General features: G+C 45.0%; 1 protein-coding gene across 1 annotated transcript in view; it reads right to left on the reverse strand.

The window, feature by feature from the left end:
- The window catches only part of LOC126095474 (putative methyltransferase NSUN7), a 165,775-nt gene extending 145,115 nt beyond the window's left edge, over positions 1–20,660 (reverse strand). The window contains exon 1 of the mRNA XM_049910263.1: positions 20,426–20,660. Within this exon, the coding sequence (XP_049766220.1) occupies positions 20,426–20,660 (235 nt within the window). The remainder of the gene's footprint in view (positions 1–20,425) is intronic.
- Between the last annotated feature and the right edge of the window lie 624 nt (positions 20,661–21,284).

A 21,284-nucleotide genomic window follows, 5' to 3' on the forward strand; every position in this document is an offset into this window, starting at 1 on the left:
TGGTGAAGAACAGCTCGGTGACTTCCTAAGACACTTGAACAGCCTCCATGTCAACATAACATTTACCATGGAAGTAGAAAAGGACAAGAAACTGCCATTCCTAGATGTGCTGGTCATAAGGGACGGCGAAAACCTAGGGCAAAGCGTGTATCGAAAACCGACACACACGGACCGATACGTGCATAAACTATCAAACCACCACCCGAACCAGAAAAGAGGCATGATTAATACGCTCGTAACGCGAGCAGGACGAATATGTGAGCCGCAGCACCTCAGACGAAAAAAAAAAGGTTCAAATGTCTCTAAGCACTATGGGACTTAACATCTGAGGTCATCAGTCCCCTAGACTTAGGACTACTTAAACCTCACTAACCGAAGGACATCACACACATCCATGCCCAAGGCAGGATTCGAACCTGCGACCGCGGCAGCAGCGCGGTTGCGGAGTGAAGCGCCTAGAACCGCTCGGCCACAGCGGCCGGCGAAATGCAACACCTTGAAAGTGTTCTGAGGAGCAATGGGTAACAAGCAAGTGTAACAGAGCCAAACACTCGGCGAAGTAAGGAGTCAGAAAAAGAAATGTCGGGTACGGCCTTTTTGCCGTACATTCCCAGAGTGACGCACAAAATCGACCGCATATTGCGCAAACATGGCGTAAAGACGATTTTCAAACCGACAAAGAAGATCAAAGAGTGTCTTAGATCGGCGAAGAAGAAAAGGGTCCCACTTGCAATGTCGGGAATGTACCGTATACCATGCACTTGCGGAAAAGTTTATGTTGGAATGACTGGAAGATCAATTAACACCAGGATCAAAGAGCATAAGCGACATTGCAGGTTGGGGCAGGTGGAGAAATCGGTCGTGGCAGAGCACGCACTGAGTGAGACCGACCACGTAAAAAAATTCGCCGACACGGAAGTTCTGGGTGTACATAAGCACTGCACACTCGCTTGTTCAGAGAAGCTGTAGAAATACAAAAACACGCGAACAGTTTCAACAAGGAACAGGAAAGCCTTAAGGTAAACGGACCCTGGCTTCCCGTACTGCAGCGAACGACCGTCTCAGGTAGCAAGAGGAGAATCACACCGGAAATGACCGCGGAGAAGCCCTCGGACGTTGGTGCGCCTGGTACATATACTTTGCGGCCGCGAGCTCGGCTCCAGTTCACCACCGGCAACGGAGGGTGAAGCTTTGACAATGCCAGCAACTAGTGCTGGCGAAACGTCAGTAAAATCATTGGATGAACGTCGGCCGCAGAACCCGAGACAGGTGCCAATAAGCAGTTTGTCAACAAATGGCCACAAAAGCCTTAACAATTTTGTAATATATGGTTGACTTCACACGGGGAAGTCATCCATAAGAATGAAGTGTGACGAGTGCAGCCATAAGTTTGGTATCGCTCGCAGCATTTTTCACGTGCATGGGGAGAGTTCCGAACCACAGGCACTGCTGCCCGAAGCATAGGAGGTGGTCGACCACGGTTTACTAAAGCAGCAAATGACCGCTACATTGTGTAACAGGCAAGAAGGGACCCTTGTCAAACAGCGGGTGCAGTTGCTACCACATACAACGGGACTGAAGGCACGCAATCTCACGCTCCACAGCGGCAAGGCGACTGCATGGCAAGGTCTCTTTTCCCGACGACCAGTACGTTGTGTGTCGTTGACATCCGCACATCGGTGCCACCGTTTGCACCTGACGGTTTCGAGAGCGTAGGGACTCGACTAACGTTGCGTGCTCTTCTTGGATGAGAGTAAATTCTGCCTGAGAAGTGTTTCTGGACGTCTCCTCATGTGGCGAGGCGTGGGAACACGTAATGCTTCCACGAATATTGTCAATCATGATCGTTTTCGTGGTCAAAGTGTTATGATGTTTAGAGGCCTAATGTTGCATTTGCTTACTGACCTCCAGATCTCTGAACATGGTACACTCACCAGTGAAAATTATTGTGACAATGTACTGTTTCCCCATATGCGTCTTTTCAGGCGTGATTCGGTCCAGATTTAATTATTATGGATGAGAATGGGCGACCGATTCCAACAGCGCAGGTGAGGAGCTCTTGGATCGAGAGGGTATTTGGTGAATGGAGTTTCCTGCTCGTTTCCCCAACTTAAATCGCGCCGAACACGTATGGGATGTGTTGGGTAAACGTATTTCAGCACATCCACATACACCAGCGACCACCCAGCAGTTTTCAACCGCCCTGGAACACACACACACACACACACACACACACACACACACACACAAACACACGTTCACATACCACATCAGTCCAATACGTTTCGATACGTTTCGAGACTGCATTAATACAAAATAAGTTAGTAGTTTTAACGGTTCAGGTGTTCTACATAGATCTGCCTCTCCTCCTCGCTCCTGCCGGCCTCTGTAACCGAGGCGCTTCAATCCGGACCCGCGCTGTTACTACGGTCGCAGGTTCGAATTCTGCCTCGGGCATGGATGTGTTCAAAAATGGCTCTGAGCATGCGACTTAACTTCTGAGGTCATCAGTCGCTTAGAACTTAGAACTAATTAAACCTAACTAACCTAAGGACATCACACACATCTATACCCGAGGCAGGATTCGAACCTGCGACCGTAGCGGTCGCTCGGTTCCAGACCGTAGTGCCCAGAACCGCACGGCCACTCCGGCTGGCCATGGATGTGTGTGATGTCCTTAGGTTACTTGGGTTTAAGTAGTTCTAAGTCTAGGGGACTGATGACCTCAGATGTAATGTCCCATAGTGCTTAGAGCCATTTGAACAATTTGAACCTCCTCCCCCCCCCCCCCCCCCAACTTGTGTAAAATGCACAGAATGTTCATATAAGCAAATGAAACTGTCAGAAAAGTTCTTCTTTGGGTTGTTATTTAATAAATTGGCTTGACTGTCGGTTATGTAGTTGCCGCGTGCACCCATCATGTGAATTTCTAGACTTTTTTCTTTTCGTGGTAGATTCCTACTGATTATAAGCTGATGATTTTTTTCGGGAAAAAAATGTCCGCGTTTTGCAATGCAATCATGTCGTGGCAGACGTCTGCGCGCCGTTGTCCCTGGTCGGGAGTCAAGGTGTGCGAGACAAACTTTGCACACATCTTTCTCTTCTTCAAAACGGTTTAGAGAATTTCCTCGAGACTTGGTTTAAAGATGTTCAGTTCCTTGTACCACTGCAAATTGCGACACAATAACGTTGACACACTACGGTCGCATGTCCAGTACTTAGCACTGCCGGCTGCCAATGACTGATCGAATGTTATCTTTTGTTTAAATCTGTTCTTTCAAACTGCCACTGTAGTTATTGCGCTGACGTCGCTTATAAAAAAAAGTGAAAAGACTTTCAAGAAGTCAGCAGTAGGCAACCATGGATATGACACAGGAAACCCCTTAAAACAGTATACAGGAAGCCTTGGAAATGCTGTACATAGAAATGAAAGAAGGAAAACTTGACTTGCTGGAAGAATTAGAAACGGTTATTTACGAGGAGAAGTCCAACAGTGAGCAAATGAATGGGACCAGAAGGAAATTTTAACAGCTTTTTGGATATTTGTTAATGCGAATAAATAGTTATAACCAGTTACTACTGCATGGAAGTAACAGCTATAGGTTAGCCAAATAACATCTTTGGAAATGAAATAGCAAGCTGCGCATGCAAGGTGGTAACTCGGATGTAGCAGCTAACAACTATCTCCGGAAACCAGCTGAAGCGTCATGTGGACACTCTTGGTACCCACAGCTGAAGAAAGGACACAGCCTAATACGTGGATACGGTATGTGAAGTGCACGATTTTATGTCATCGGGTTGTGAACACTCAGTTTGTGGCCTTCATCAAATACAATAAAATAAAAAGCACGGACGCGGACCCATAGTCTAACGTGTTTTCTATTTTGTTTTATTTTACTGTATTTGGTGAAGGCCACAAACTGAGTGTTCACTACCCGATGACGAGAGCGTTCTCTCTTGAAACGTGTGATTCAATTGATCAAGTACTATTCAAGTAATCGAATGCAAATAATTATTACCAATAAAATACACGAAAGTTGCGCATCAAGTGGTCAGTTTCATTTTTCAATTTCATTTTCACTTTTATCTCGCGAATCAGTTACAGCTGATGTTGTGGAAAGATAATATTCCGTACTATGTATCGATTCCAAACATTTCGGTTATCTGGTAGAATCTTTGCTGACTGCGGAAAGTTATGTTGTCATAGCTTCCAGTAGAATGCACCAATCAGGTAGCAGCCCGCCCTCTGTGCACGCTGGCTGTAGTTTCAAAGGCTCTCTGTACTCACTTCTACGTACTACAGCACTGCTTCTTGGCCTAGTGAGGTGTGAATGGGCTTCTTTGGTCGTGGTGGCGTGCACTGAAGGCATCGGCGTAGGCTTGCATCCACAACTCATAAAGCTTTTTCTATGCAAATCAGTGTGCTGCTCGTATTGTAGGGTCAGTTTCTCACTGAAACTGGTAAATTGCCATGCTCTTTGTAAGCGGAAACATGCTTGGCTTGGTAATTACTGGTTCGTTATCTTACGAAGTGTCTTACAGAACTCAGGTAACTAAATCACTCTCCCATTATATTTAATTCATAAAATGTTTTCTGTTGCATACGGATTTGATCAAAATAATTTTTTTCGTTTCTGCATTAAAAAACATCTGTCGTGCACTGCTATGGATTATTCAGTCAGCGTGTTTTTAAACAATGATACTAATGGAATTGATATCTTTTTTCGTTTAAACTTGATTGAACATTAACTTGATATTTCTGAGAAAGCTTTGATTCCATCAGCATTGTATGAACACGTATTATATAATGCAAACTTGTCCCCTATAAATGATACTAATGCTAACATTCAGGTTATTTTACACATCTCAAATAGCTTCCCTTACTTTTTATGTACTATTGACTATGTGAGTACTCAGCGTTGCCCGGGTATGTATTTATTCCAAATCTATTAATCCATCTCCTCCCCCCGCCCTTTCAGCCCGTCTAGTTCCCCCCTCTCTGTCCACTTGTTGTCCCCCCTCCCCCACTCTTTGTCTATCTGCTTCCTTTCCCCACTGTCCATCTCCTCCACCACCACCTTACTCCATTTCCTCCAGCCCCCTGTATTTCTTCCTCATCTCCTGTATCTCATCCTCCCCTCTATCCGTTCATCCCCTCCTCCCCTTCCCTCTCTCTCTCCATCTTCTCCTGCACCTCTTTCTGGCAATCTCTTTCTCCCCCACTCTCAACCCATCTCAGCTTCCCTTTCTGTGTCCGTTTCCTTCTCCCTGTCCCTCTGTCCATTTCCTACTCTCTCATATCTCTACCCATTTAACGCCTTGCCCCTCACTGTCTGCCCATCTCTTCCTGTTCTCGTTGTCTCTACATGTTATTACCCCACCCTAGTACGAAGTTACTGGTTCTTACCTGCACAGTATACACTACTGGCCATTAAAATTGCTACACCACGAATATGATGTGCTACAGACGCGAAATTTAACCGACAGGAAGAAGATGCTGCGATATGCAAATGATTAGCTTTTCAGAGCATTCACAGAAGGTTCGCGGCGGAGGCGACACTTACAACGTGCTGAAATGAAGAAAGTTTCCAACCGATTTCTCATACACAAACAGCAGTTGACCGGCGTTGCCTGGTGAAGCGTTATTGTGATGCCTCGTGTAAGGAGGAGAAATGCGTACCATAACGTTTCCGACTTTGATAAAGGTCGGATTGTAGCCTATCGCGATTGCGGTTTATCGTATCGCGACATTGCTGCACGCTTTGGTCGAGATCCAATGACTGTTAGCAGAATATGGAATCGGTGGGTTCAGGAGGGTAATACGGAACGCCGAGCTGGATCCCAACAGCCTCGTATCACTAGGAGTCGAGATGACGAGCATCTTATCCGCATGGCTGTAACGGATCGTGCAGCCACGTCTCGATCCCTGAGTCAACAGATGGGGCCTTCTGCAAGACAACAACCATCTGCACGAACAGTTCGACGACGTTTGCAGCAGCATGGACTATCGACTGGGAGACCATGGCTGCGGTTACCCCCGACGATGCATCACAGACAGGGGCGCCTGTGATGGTGTACTCAACGACGAACCTGGGTGCACGAATGGCAAAACGTCAGTTTTTTGGATGAATCCAGGTTCTGTTTACAGCATCATGATGGTCGCATCCGTCTTTGGCGATATCGCGGTGAACGCACATTGGAAGCGTGTATTCGTCATCGCCATACTGGCGTATCACCCGGCGTGATGATATGGGGTGCCATTGGTTACACTTCTCGGTCACCTCTTGTTCGCATTGACGGCACATTGAACAGTGGACGTTACATTTCAGATGTGTTACGACCCGTGGCTCTACCCTTCATGCGATCCCTGCAAAACCCTACATTTCAGCAGGATAATGCACGACCGCATGTTGCAGGTCCTGTACGGGCCTTTCTGGATACAGAAAATGTTCAACTGCTGCCCTGGCCAGCACATTCTCCAGATCTCTCACCAATTGAAAGCGTCTGGTCAATGGTGGCCGAGCAGCTGGCTCGTCACAATACGCCAGTCACTACTCCTGATGAACTTTGGTATCGTGTTGATGCTTCATGAGCAGCTGTACCTGTACACGCCATCCAAGCTCTGTTTGACTCAATACCCAGGCGTATAAAGGCCATTATTACGGCCAGAGGTGGTTGTTCTGGGTATTGATTTCTCAGGGCCTGTGCACCCAAATTGTGTGAAAATGTAATCATATGTCAGTTCTAGTATAATATATTTGTCCAATGAATACCCATTTCACATCTGCATTTTTTCTTGGTGTAGCAATTTTAATGGCCAGTAGCACATATTCCCAGATGGTAAGCAATTTGCATAACCAGTTTGGTTGAAATCGATTCAAGGGTTCCCGCAGGTGCTTTTCATCGGTGCCTTTGCCCACATACACACATTTCACATGAATTTAACATATTTCATTCATTTTTGTACACAAATTTCACCTGTACCTCTTGCGAATTTCTCTCTGCAGTTCCGTTTTCAGGCAGTTCAGTGTTTTTATGGCGTCATCTCCCCTGACCTATGTGTCAGACAATGATATAATTTTGCAGATACGTTCAGCGGTAAATGCGGATACTGCCTGCAAACTGTGCCGTCAATACAGATAGAAATCAAGAAGTTATAAGTTAAAACGTTATACCCAACGCGGTAGTTTTACTGGATAAATAGCGAAAATACATTAAGCGATACACTTTTTTTCCGTCATTTTGTGAGTGGTGGTCAGCGAGAAAAAGCTTTTTCAAGGTCTGAAATTATACGTAAAGTTTGTTGCAAGTCACTAAGAGCTCTCGTTCGCAAATACTGAATATACAGGGTGTTACAAAAAGGTACGACCAAACTTTCAGGAAACATTCCTCACACAAATAAAGAAAGGATGTTATGTGGACATGTGTCCGGAAACGCTTAATTTCCATGTTAGAGCTCATTTTAGTTTCGTCAGTATGTACTCTACTTCCTCGGTTCACCGCCAGTTGGACCAATTGAAGGAGGAAGGTAATGTTGACCTCGGTGCTTGTGTGGACATGCAACTCATTGCTCTACAGTACTAGCATCAAGCACACCAGTACGTAGCATCAACAGGTTAGTGTTCATCACGAACGTGGTTTTGCAGTCAGTGCAATGTTTACAAATGCGGTGTTGGCAGATGCCCATTTGATGTATGGATTAGCACGGGGCAATAGCCCGACGAGGACACCTGCAATGGACGAGGCAATTCTTCGTGCAGCTGACGATAACCCTAATGTCAGCGTCAGAGAAGTTGCTGCTGTACAAGTTAACGTTGCCTACGTCACTGTATGGAGAGTGCTACGGGAGAACCAGTTGTTTCCGCACCATGCACAGCGTGTGCAGGCACTATCAGCAGCTGATTGGCCTCCACGGGTACACTTCTGCGATTGGTTCATCCAACAATGTGTCAATCCTCATTTCAGCGCAAATGTTCTCTTTACGGATGAGGCTTCATTCCAACGTGATCAAATTGTAAATTTTCACAATCAACGTGTGTGGGCTGACGAGAATCCGCACGCAATTGTGCAATCACGTCATCAACACAGATTTTCTGTGAACGTTTGGGCAGGCATTGTTGGTGATGTCTTGATTGGGCCCCATGTTCTTCCAGCTACGCTCAATGGAGCACGTTATCATGATTTCATACGGTATACTCTACCTGTGCTGCTAGAACATGTGCCTTTACAAGTACGACACAACATGTGGTTCATGCACGATGGAGCTCCTGCACATTTCAGTCGAAGTGTTCGTACGCTTCTCAACAACAGATTCGGTGACCGATGGTTTGGTAGAGGCGGACCAATTCCATGGCCTCCACGCTCTCCTGACCTCAACCCTCTTGACTTTCATTTATGGGGGCACTTGAAAGCTCTTGTCTACACAACCCCGGTACCAAATGTTTGACTCTTCGTGCTCGTATTGTGGACGGCTGTGATACAATACGCCATTCTCCAGGGCTGCATCAGCGCATCAGGGATTCCATGCGACGGGGGGTGGATGCATGTATCCTCGCTGACGGAGGACATTTTGAATATTTCCTGTAACAAAGTGTTTGAAGTCACGCTGGTACGTTCTGTTGCTGTGTGTTTCCATTCCATGATTAATGTGATTTGAAGAGAAGTAATAAAATGAGCTCTAACATGGAAAGTAAGCGTTTCCGGACACATGTCCACATAACATATTTTCTTTTTTTGTGTGTGAGGAATGTTTCCTGAAAGTTTGACCGTACCTTTTTGTAATACCCTGTATGTACCAAGGTTGGTTGAAATCAGTCCAGTGGTTTAGGGGATGTGAGAAATACATACATATATACAAACATGTAGAGCACATCGAATTTTATAATTGTATATATTCCCGCTTAGTGCTTGCAGTTACACCTAATTACCCAGTTAAAGGTAAGTTTGTCAGTGCTGCTGCTAGTAAACACGCTATTCCAGTTTTTTCCTTTATTGTACTTCGATTGTAGCATCGATGGCAGGATCGTAAAACGCCGCTCTGCAGCCTACAGATAAAGTTAAAGAACATAATAAGGAGATCAATAAAAAAGGTGAAAAAATGGTGACTATTTAAAACTCGTACATCGCAAAAAAGTTGTGAAGAAAACATAAGAGAGAAAGGGGGCTAGTGATGATGATTAAAAACACTTAGGAAATAGACACGCACAATGAAAAAACATGGCGACAGTCTGGTTTCTGTTCCACTTCAAAAAGGGGATACACAGCACTGAACACTCACGGAAAACAATGCACTATAGAGTACTAAGGCATATGTGTATGGGGGGGGGGGGACCTGGACAGATGAGGGGGGTGGGGGAAAGGATAGAGAGGACAGAGAAAAGGGGAGAAGTAGGGCAGACATGAGAAAGGAGTGGGGAAGACAGTGGAGGGCAAAGAGAAAGGACTCCGGGGGGGGGGGGGAGGAATGGAGTCAAGTAGTTATCTTGGGAATTTGTCATCGTATAGAGTAGGGTAAACATAGTCATGTGTAGGGACTGTGGTTGTTGTGAGCGGACGCAAGGAGAATTGGCCACTCTTCGGGGGCAGGTGGAGGCTTTGTCTGTTAGGCTCATCGAGCTCGAGGCGCAGGCGTCGGCTCGTAGTGGCGTTGGGGCAACTGTGGTGAGACCTATGCCTACTTCGGTGGCCTTGGAGTCACATGGAACCCCTGATGTCGCTGCGTCTTCCGGCAGTGAGCATCTTACCGGTCAGCCATCACTCCAGGGTGAATGGCGGACAGTGGTGGGCTCGCGCGTGCCTGGCCGAAAGGCGAAGGTGGGATCTGGCCGCGTGGCAGCTGCCTTACCCCTTTCCAACAGGTACGGGGTGCTTCCTAGTGGTGATGACATCGTTTCCGAGCCACCACAGGATGCCTCGCCTGTTGGGCCAGTGGCCGATTCTCCGGCAAGGTCCCGACAGTCACAGAGGGCGGGCCTATTAGTTATAGGGAGCTCCAACGTTAGGCGGGTTATGGAGCCCCTCAGGAAAATAGCGGGTAGGTCGGGGAAGAATGCCAGTGTGCACTCGGTGTGCTTGCCGTAATGTGGAGGAGTCCCTTCCGGCAGCTATTGAACGCACTGGGTGTGACCGGCTGCAGATAGTAGCACATGTCGGAACGAATGACGCCTGCCGCTTGGGTTCTGAGGCCATCCTTGGTTCCTTCCGGCGGCTGGCTGATTTGGTGAAGACAACCAGCATCGCACGCAGAGTGCAAGCTGAGCTTAATATCTGCAGCATAGTGCCCAGAGTCGATCGCGGTCCTGTGGTTTGGAGCCGTGTGGAGGGTCTAAACCAGAGGCTCAGACGACTCTGCGACTATAATGGTTGCAAATTCATCGACCTCCGTTATTGGGTGGAGAACTGTAGGGCCCCCCTAGACAGGTCAGGCGTGCACTACACACCGGAAGCAGAGACTAGGGTAGCAGAGTACGTGTGGCGTGCACACGGGGGTTTTTTAAGTTAGAGGGACCCCCCCTTGGGCGAAACGATAAAATACCTGACGGCTTACCAGAGAGGACATTATCATCGTTGATAAAGAACGTCCGTCCTCAGAGACCAAAAACAGGAAAAGTTAACGTAATATTGGTAAACTGCAGGAGTATCCAGGGCAAGGTTCCTGAATTAGTATCTCTTATTGAAGGAAATAGTGCGCATATAGTATTAGGAACGGAAAGTTGGTTAAAACCGGAAGTGAACAGTAACGAAATCCTAGATAGTTTGGTAGCGGCGCAGAGGGAGTTTCGACGTTTTTGTAATTTAGGACGTCATGATGCCGTTCCGTGGAAACACGTGATAAAATGTATTAATAACTTTGAAGAGACTGGATCCGCCCTCAAGAAGAAACCAAGAAGAAACATAGTGGTGTTCTCCAGGGACCATTGATGTTGTAAGCGAGTCTGTCTTACAGAGCCCACGGCATTCAGTTTGTAAGCAAGTAGCAGTGGTTGGAATGTCCCGGGGGAGTGTTCACAGAATTATTCATCTTGATTTAAAATTTCATCCGTTGAAGGACAACGATTGCCGGTTACGATTGGGATTCTGTCAACAAATGATAACAAAAATAAACAATGGCGATGAATTTCTATACAAGTTGTGGATGTCAGGTGCACATTTTCATCTCATAGGTTATGTGACTAAACTGAACTACCGTTACAGGGCAAACACAAATCCTAATTACGTTTATGAAAGCCTTTTACACGCTAGTAAAGTGACATTATGGTGTTTCATCACATGGGGTTATAGGACCGTATTTTTTCGCAAATGAACAAGGAAAAACAATAACTGTCAATGCCGATCGTTACGTGGAGATGTTACGAACTTTCGTTACACCTGCACTGAACAACTTTCCAGACGTTCAAGAAGCCTGGTTTCAACAGGAGGGAGCGACATCACACACTGCACGTCAATCAGTGGCATATGTGCGAGAACTGTTTGACAACCGCGTGATCTCACGATTCGATAACATTCCCTGGCCCCCCTAGATCGCCAGTTTTATCCGTTTGTGATTTTTTCTTGTGGGCCTACCTCAAGAGGAAAGTCTACACGACATGATCAAGAACCCTGGATGAGTTAAAACAGAGAATTCTGGACTCAATTCACAGTACTCCAGCTGAGATGTTGCACCGGCCATTGAGGAATCTCAACAGCAGAGTTCACGAATGTATTCGTACAGGACGCCGTTTACAAGACGTAATTTTTCAAAAATGATAAATGTCATCATTGTTTCGTAAATGGCAAAGTTATAAGGTTTCTGTTATATGGAGCCAGAGTAGCCCCTGAGGGCCGGCAACCCATATTACACCACAGAGGACGAGGTTGTCTATGTCCAAGGCGTACCAAAAGAACAATGGTAAACACTAGCTATTCACATACAAGATAATGGAAACAGACATTCCGAGCACTACTTCCTGCAGGGAGAGCTCGAGGCACGGCCTGCAGGAAGTATCACTATGCCAAAACCTGATTGGCAGGAGACAGCTATTTAGGGACTAGAACCAGCCCTGAAGTTCAGTTCACTCTGGATGCCGACCTCGTGTACCTCGACCGTTGAAGATTACGTCTTGGTCTCAAAATTGGACTGTTACTAGTGTGTGTGTGTGTGTGTGTGTGTGTGTGTGTTACCACGAACCTTTGTGGAAAATTAGAAGTGAAATTTTGTTTGCCTCAATTAGGAGACTTTTCCTGGCATTGTTATTGTTACCTTTCGTGTGTTATTTAGTTATCAACCTTGTGAACTTACATCAGTAAAAGTTGTGTTTGTGAAAAATTGCGAATTGTAAGTCACAACAGTTTCAAATACTACGAATGCAATTTCTTTCCTTCATCACTTCGAGTTTTATTGGATTGTGGAAATGTTCCCGTTTTTGTGTGTCACCCTGTATTTACATAGGTAATTACTGGTTTCTTCATAAGACAGTTTGTTCTTATCACGGCAAAATCAAGGGGCGATCTAGATGTTTTCGTTTGAAGGTGAGGCTCAGCGTACATGCAACGTAGCGCGACGCCGATGCGGTTATATTAGCACCGACATATAGGCAAGGAATTAGTGTGGCATTCGTGTATTAGCGACGTGCTTACGCTACAAGCGGAAAGGTGAACTATGGCGACGTATTACCAAATGCGTGAATACAAGACCTACGTGCCGGTATCCTTCTCTTGCCTGTCGAAGGACAAATAACAGTAGGGTCATTCCATGCCAAGTGGTCTAAACCTTCCCACCATCATGTCTCCAATTTTCTTCAAATTTTATCTGTAGCACTAGTCAAGTGCTAAATTAAGTTTCTCAAGATTTCAAGCCTCTAGCTGCAATACTTGCTGATCTACACCCCCTTGTCTGAAGGGTAGTAAGTTCGCATGCGCGCGACATCAGACAAAATGCCATTTTTGGGGTCTCATAAAATTGAAACCAATTCATAAGAATGGTTAGTAAGATGAGACCCTGTACAGTTTTTTGTGCTGATTCAAACGAAATTAATTATAAGATTACTGATGCAAAATCCGGTCAAACAAGTCGACTCAAAGTGTACCCCTAATTCTGTCGTGACTTAATGCGACAAATTTTGACCAATATTCAGACTGCAATAATTTCCTTGCAGATAAAGATATGGACTTGAACTTTTTACCAAGTCTTATCTTTGTGCTGGACATAATACAGCTGGATTTCCAACTACCCAGGGTTTATAGTCGCCTTGCAAAATCTCTTCAAATTTGGCAGTGTCAGCGCAAATGGCTTTATTTACCAAAGTTCAAAGCCCATTACTACAAAATAGTCAGCCTGGATTTAATTGTGAATAGTATCATCTGAAAGAGAAACTCTTGCTCTACAAGATGGATATATTTTTCTTTTGCAACGCTTCCATTAAGTGCTTATTTACTCAGGTCAAAGTATCTTATATTTTGTGTGCGCAGTGCCCTGCGTTGGTCCATGATGGCTGAGCCATTACTGGTTATCACAATAAAACCAGCATCCCCATCGCCATAGGGGCCACGCCCGATAGCCATGCAGTAACAGCCACGGGTGGGTATCTTTACTGCAGGTTCCCAAGCCTGATTACAGGGTGTCTTTACCACAGGATCCCAAGCCTGATTGTGGGTTTCTTTATGCAGGTTCCCAAGCCTGTCTTCCTCAGTTACTTCATCATTCTGGAAGCATCGTTGATTTGCAAGAGAATGCTTTCAGGAAAACTGTATTGCCGACCAGATGATGTCACTGATGGAGCTGGAATAACACCAATGATAAGTTGTTCTGGAATCCAGCAAGTATCACGTCTTAAGGGCCAATAAAATGAACTTGCAGGACCATGAGGATGCATAAAGCTTATGAAAGCATCTTTCTGTTCGACTGAGATTTCAACGATGTTTCCAATCCACCATTTCTTTTCATAAATGCAAGCAACATACTGCCCAGGCTGAAGATCCATGACTTGAACTACTACTTCAGCAGCACTAATTTTGGCCAAAAAAGATGTCGCATCATTTGAAACTCTACTGACCTTAATTGTCGTCATATCAATGGGCAAAAAATGGTGGTTTTCTCTTGTGCCAGCTAGAGTGTGCCCTTGCAGGAATCTTTCTTCTTGAGAAGCTTTTTCTTCTTCAACTTCCTCTTTGCTGATGAAAAAGAATTTGATTCCATTGATATTATCATTGCAGAAGTTGAAAAGATCTTTGGGTGTTAGAATCTGGTTTTCATATGGACGTTGCAAACTTGCTCTTGCTGCCAACCGTTTTGTTGTGCCTCCAATGCCATCACAAGGCGACTTTCCATGGCTTGTTCCAAAGAAATTCCATTCTGCTGTTATTTCAAAATCTTCTTTGTGATAGCATAAGTTGAGAAAATTCTTGAAATTCTTATATTGTGCAGCTGAACCATCACTGAAGTAGTGGATGTGGCTTATTTTGGAAAATTGCATCTTCAGGTAATTGATTACTTTTCCAATGTAAACATGGACAGTAATCGTATCGTGTCGAAGGCAGTCACTAATAACACAAAGATTCACACATTGCACCTCTTCGTTTTCACAGTAGTAGACTACAAATGGATGAACTGTTGCTTGACTGTTTTCCCAGTGAAAGCCTTGCACTGCATCTTGAACAATAAATGAATAGTTTTCAGCAAAATCCATTAGTATTATGAATTCGCCTTCTTTCAAATCAGTTTTGAGAGCTTTCAGGTGCTGGCTTTGATGCTTGGCAATGTAGTGATGACAAGACAGGTTCCAAATTTTTGCTGCAATATCTTCAACATACTCTTCTGTTGAAAGCTGCTTTGTTTCTAAAGTATCCCTGTCGGTATGAATCCATTGTTTGTACTCAATCAGTTCTTCAGGGTCATTATCTTCAAAATATGTTGCAATAACTGCTTCTACACCTTCTGGACCAGGGCAGTTTTCACAACGATGAAGCATACAATCCTTGTTTTCCAAGCTGCAAACAGCTTTGCTAAGAATTTCCTTGTAGTCTTCATTGATTGATGCACCAGTGAGCATAAGCTTGACATTTTGGTGTATTGTACAGACACAAACTGAGTGCATTCCAGCAGAGCCAACTGTAACACACCATTTTGGTCTAAGCTCGCAAAACTTTGAGAAGCCAATTTCTGGTCCATTTTGCTTCTGATAAGACACGTACATTTCCTTCAAATTGCAAAGCAACAACCGCTTTTGCTTGTACACCTTTGTTCCTGAAATTCTCACAGGCACACAGTCTTTCTTCCCTGGACAAAGTCTGCTGAATTCGTCATCTTGAAAAAAGTCATGTACTTTCTGGACAACTTCATCTGAAAGCTTCCTTCCTTGCCGATTTGCTGGAAAAGCTAGAACACCTTGCTCATTCTTCAGTTTTCTCGCTTGCTTTACCATTCTTTCTGATACATTAAATGCTGTTGTCGTATCTTTAATTGTCCAGCTTCTTGGAACCAAGGTCAATATTTGAACTTTTGTCCTACGATTTGACACTTTACATTTTTCTTTCAACTCTTCTATAAGATTATCAAGATCTGCACAATTATTGCATGGGCGACTTTTACTTGAACTTGGCTGTTCATCGTAATTGATTCCTACAGCAGCAGCAATTTGATTCCCAATTAAACTTTGTGCATCCAAGATCTTTCTTTTTGCATAGCTTTGCTTATCTCTTTTACTTAGTTGTCTTCTTTTCAATGGTGAAGCACCAATAAATGATAAACTTTTGTTGATGGCTGGTTCAGTTTCATCCGTTGTGAAATCTTGTTCAGATTGGGTTGATAGTGATGATGAATCTTCTAGCTTTTGGTTCAGTGCCGACATGCAGCGAGGGCAAAGCTTCTGACCAGGTTTTATATCAATCACTTCTTTTTTCTTTAACAGGCAAAGTTTGGCAGCTGTTTCATTATCAAGCAGTCTAAGTCCAGCTTTTACATTGTGATTCCTCTTCTTGAATGGATTGCAACATTTCTTTTGCATCGCTTGATATTCATGTAGGAAGAGGGCTTCATGGTGGAAGCAAATGATGGAATTTTCGTCAAGTTTGGCTTCTGAACGCGAAACAAGCAATTTCTGGTCACATTCTGTGAAATCACTAAACGCTTTGAATCCAGTCTTCTTAGCATAGAAGATAACATGGCACTTTGATGCAGCAGCATCTTTTCCAATTGAACAGGGGGCCAACGATTCTTCTTCTTCATTAACTTCTGACATCTCTCACTGGCCAATCACTGAATAAAACACAAATGAAATATCCAATTATATCAGTAATTCTAAGCGACTATTAAGATTCAAATTCCTAGAAATGAAGAAAAATTAGTGCATCGCGCATACAAAATATAACAACTTTGATGTGAGTTAATGAGTACTTAATGGTCGCGTTGCAAAAAAAACAAATGTCAGTCTTGTAGAGCAAGAGTTTCTCTTTTAGGTGATACTATTCACAAGCAGATTCAGGCCAACTATTTTTTAGTAATTGGCTTGAAACTTTGGTAAATTTTACCGTTTGTGCTGACACTGCCTAATTTGAAGAGATACTGCAGGGCGACCATATGGCCTGGATCATTGCAAATCCGGCTGCATTATGTCTAGCACAAGCATGAAGCTTGGCCAAAAGTTCAAGTCCATATCTTCAACTGCAAGGAAATCATTGCAGTCTTAATATTGGTCAAAATTTGTCGCGTTGTGTCACGACAAATTTTGAAGTATACTTTGAGTCGAGTTATTTGACCGGGGTTTGCATGAGTAATGTTATACATAATTTCGTTGGAATCAGCAAAAAAAACTGTACAGGGTCGCATCTTACTAACCATTCTTATGAATTAGTTTCGATTTTATTAGACTCCAAATATGACATTTTTTTAATGTTGCATGCACACGGACTAAGTACACTTCAGACAAGGGGGTCTAGATCAGCAGCTATTGCAGCTAGAGGCCTGAAATCTTGGGAAACTTACTTCAACACTTGACTAAAGCTACAGTTAAAATTTGACGAAAATTGGAGACCATGATGGTGGGAACTTTTTTCAGTTTTAGACCACTTGGTGTGGAATGACCCAGTAGACACCCATCGATGAATGAAAAATGTGTAAATACGCTCTGCTATTGAGGCGAAACGTCGGGCAAAACTGCCAAAAGGGCAACTCGTTATAACGCACGCCCCCATATCGCAAATGTCGTAACGCAGAAGTTACGCTAACTCAAGTGAAGGACACTCCAGCAGCTGCCCTTTAGTCCTGTTCTCTCTCCTGGCGATTATCACACCTTCTGTCCCTTAAAAAAAGGGGGCCGACGATTCCTGTCGAACGAGGATGTGCAGCAAGCATTTACTGACTTCATCACGCAGCAGGAATCGTTTTACCAAATGGGTATTTTAGACCTGGAGCGAGGGTGAGGTGACTGCCTCAGTGCTCATGGCGATTTTGATTGACTGGCATACCGGGTCTGGACTGTACGGCCTACGAACGAAAACTTGTTTGATCGCCCCCTATAGGTTCACTTAGCACTTGTAAAACGGATTTTTGAAAAGAGTAGACACCTTTCACAAATACACAGGGTGACAAATATTGAACTACACTACTGGCCATTAAAATTGACACGAAGAAGAAATACAGGTGATAATCCGGTATTCATTGGACAAATATATTATACTAGAACTGACATGTGATTACATGTTCACGCAATTTGGGTGCATAGATCCTAAGAAATCAGTACCCAGAACAACCACTTCTGGCCGTAATAACGGCCTTGATACGCCTGTTGCTCGGCCACCATTGACCAGACGTTTTCAATTGGTGAGAGATCTGGAATATGTGCTTGCAAGGGCAGCAGTCGAACATTTTCTGTATCCAGAAAGGCCCGTACAGGACCTGCAACATGCGGTCGTGCATTATCCTGCTGAAATGTAGGATTTCGCAGGGATCGAATGAAGGATAGAGCCACGGATCGTAACACATATGAAATGTAACGTCCACTGTTCAAAGTGCCGTCAATGCGAACAAGAAGTAACCGAGACGTGTAACCAATGGCACCCCATACCATCACGCCGAGTGATACGCCAGTATGGCGATGACGAATACACGCTTCCAATGTGCGTTCACCGCGATGTCGCCAAACACGGATGCGACCATCACGATGCTGTAAACAGAACCTGGATTCATCCGAAAAAATGACGTTTTGCCTTTCGTGCAACCAGGTTCGTCGTTGAGTACACCATCGCAGGTGCTCCTGTCTGTGATGCAGCGTCAAGGGTAAACGCAGACATGGTCTCCGAGCTGATAGTCCATGCTGCTGCAAACGTCGTCGAACTGTTCGTGCAAATTGTTGTTGTCTTGCAAACGTCCCCATCTGTTGACTCAGGGATCGAGACGTGACTGCACGATCCGTTACAGCCATGCGGATAAGATGCCTGTCATCTCGACTGCTAGTGATACGAGGCCGTTGGGATCCAGCACGGCATTCCGTATTACCCTCCTGAACCCACCGATTCCATATTCTGCTAACAGTCATTGGATCTCGACCAACGCGAGCAGCAAAGTCGCGATACGATAAACCGCAATCGCGATAGGCTACAATCCCACCTTTATCAAAGTCGGAAACGTGATGGTACGCAATTCTCCTCCTTACACGAGCCATCGCAACAACGTTTCACCAGGCAACGCCGGTCAACTGCTGTTTGTGTATGAGAAATCGGTTTGAAACTTTCCTCAAGTGAGCACGTTGTAGGTGTCGCCACCGGCGCCAATCTTGTGTGAATGATCTGAAAAGCTAATCATTTGCATTTCACAGCATCTTCTTCCTGTCGGTTAAATTTCACGTCTGTAGCACATCATCTTCGTGGTGTAGCAATTTTAATGGCCAGTAGTTTATTAGCACCGACATGTAGGCAAGGGACTAGTGTGGCATTCATGTATTAGCGACGCGCTTATGGTACAAGCGGAAAGGTGATCTACGGCGACGTTTTACCAAATGCGTGAAAACAAGACCAACGTGCTGTTATTCTTTTCATGCCTGTCGAAGGACAAATAACGGTAGATACCGATCGATGAATGAAAAATGTGTAATTACGCCGTGTTATTGAGGGGAAACGTTGGGGAAAAGTTCCAAAATGGTAACTTATAACGCACGTCCCCGTACCGCAAATGTCGAAACGCTGAAGTTACGCTAACTCAAGTGAAGGACACACTAGCATCTCCCCTTTATTCCTGTTCTCTCCCCGAGCGATTATTACATCTTCGGTCCCTTAAAGAAAGGCCGACGATTCCTGTCGGAGGAGGATGTGCAGCAGGCATTTAAGGAGTTCATCACGCAGCAGGATTTGGTGTTTTCCCAAATGGGTATCTTGGACCTGGAGCGTGGGTGATGTGATTGCCTCAATGGTCATGGTGATTTTGACTGGTTGGCGTACTGGGTCTGGACTGTACGGCCTTCGAACGAAAACTTGTTTAATCGCCCCCTATAGATTTACCTAGCACTTGTAAAACGGATTTTTGAAAAGAGTTAGACACCTTACACATATACACAGGGTGACAATTATTGAACTATATGAAATAAAATCTTCTGAACGGTTTGCGTTAGGACGTGCAAACTGCACGGTTGGCCGCGGGGCATGATGGGAATTAATGTGCGCATGCTTAGTTTGGTTTAGCGAAGAAGTCTACTTTCATCTCGATAGGTTTTGTCAATAAGCAAAATTGGCGCATTTTGGGGACAGAGAATCCGCATTTCGCGATGGAGAAGTCTCTTCACCCTCAACGGGTGGCTGTGCGGTGTGCAATATCCAATCAGAGAATAATCGGTGCGACATTCGTTGATGGCACGGTGACTACCGAACGACACGTGAAGGTTTTGGAAGATTATTTCATCCCCATTATCCAAAGTGACCCTGATTTCGAAAAGATGTGGTTCATGCAAGACGGAACTCAACCCCATCGAAGCAGGAGAGTGTTTGATGTCCTGGAGGAGCACTTTATGGACCGCATTTTGGGTCTGGGGTAGCCACCACTGGCATGGTTCTCGATTGGTTGCCATATTCTCATGATCTGAAAACATGCGACTCCTTTTTGTGGGTCTATATTAAAGATATGTGTACAGCGATAACCCCAAAGCCATTGCTGAGTTGAAAACAGCCATTCAGGAGGTCATCGACAACATCGATGTTGCGACACTTCTGCGGGTCATGCGGAATTTCGCTATTCGTCTGCACCACAACATCGCCAATGATGGCAGGCATATCGACCATGTCATAACGTAGCCGAATATCTGTAGTGACGTTTACATGTTGAATAAAGTGTGTGCACGCCGTAGTTTGTAACTAATTTACGTTTCTTTCATATAGTTCAGTAATTGCCACCCTGTACTTACTGCTAGACCGCAGGTGAGTGTACGAAACCTGTGCGGGCAAGAATCGCTGTGCAGCGACTTACAGCGGAAGACGTCGTAGATGAGGGCGTAGACGCGCCGCATGTCCTCCTCGTCCTGGAAGTGCACGGGCAGCGGCGGCGCGGCCAGCAGGCAGCCCGCCTTGGCGATGTCCTGCACGGGCCTTCCCGCGGGCCTGCGCTCGCGCGCCTCCGCCAGCGGCCGGCGGGTCGCCACCCCCGCACACCCCCACAGCGGCTGCGTCTCGGCGGGCGGCGCCATCACCACCGGGCTCGCCATCCTGCCACCACCGCACACACTCTCATCTACATCTACATCTACATCTGCATACATAATCCGCAAGCTACCATGCGCTGCATGGCGGAGTATGTTTTGTATCACTGTTAGTTCCCTTCCCATTTTCACTCGAAAATGCAGCGAGGGAAAAACGACTATGGATATGCCTTCGTACAAGCCATAATTTATCTAATCTTGTCTGTGCGATTCTTATGCGAGATGCTTACTGGTGGCAATAGAACTGACAGCCTCAAGAATCTGACAATAATACTCAGTTTTCTCACTCACTGGGAAAGAAAACATCGTTCAAATATCTTTTGACCTGGTCAGACGTATGTTTACCAGATCTCGATGCTGTCACAAGGTCATTCAGGGCTTCGAAAAGAAATTCTCGAATTTTCGTTCCAAACTCACCAACAGTGTGAAACGTCCCCTTTGAACAATATATACATGACTGTGCTTAAACTGACACACAATATTTTTAGCGCAACGCAATCTGACTATCAAAAATCCCTACAAAAGAATGGCCCTGACTAACATTAATCTATACCTTTCACAAATCACTTACCTCACCAAAAATCTCCGTTACTCGAACTACAGCAATACAGCGAGCGCCACTACTGCCAG

Source organism: Schistocerca cancellata, chromosome 8 (genome assembly GCF_023864275.1).
Source record: "Schistocerca cancellata isolate TAMUIC-IGC-003103 chromosome 8, iqSchCanc2.1, whole genome shotgun sequence".
Lineage (NCBI taxonomy): Eukaryota > Metazoa > Arthropoda > Insecta > Orthoptera > Acrididae > Schistocerca > Schistocerca cancellata.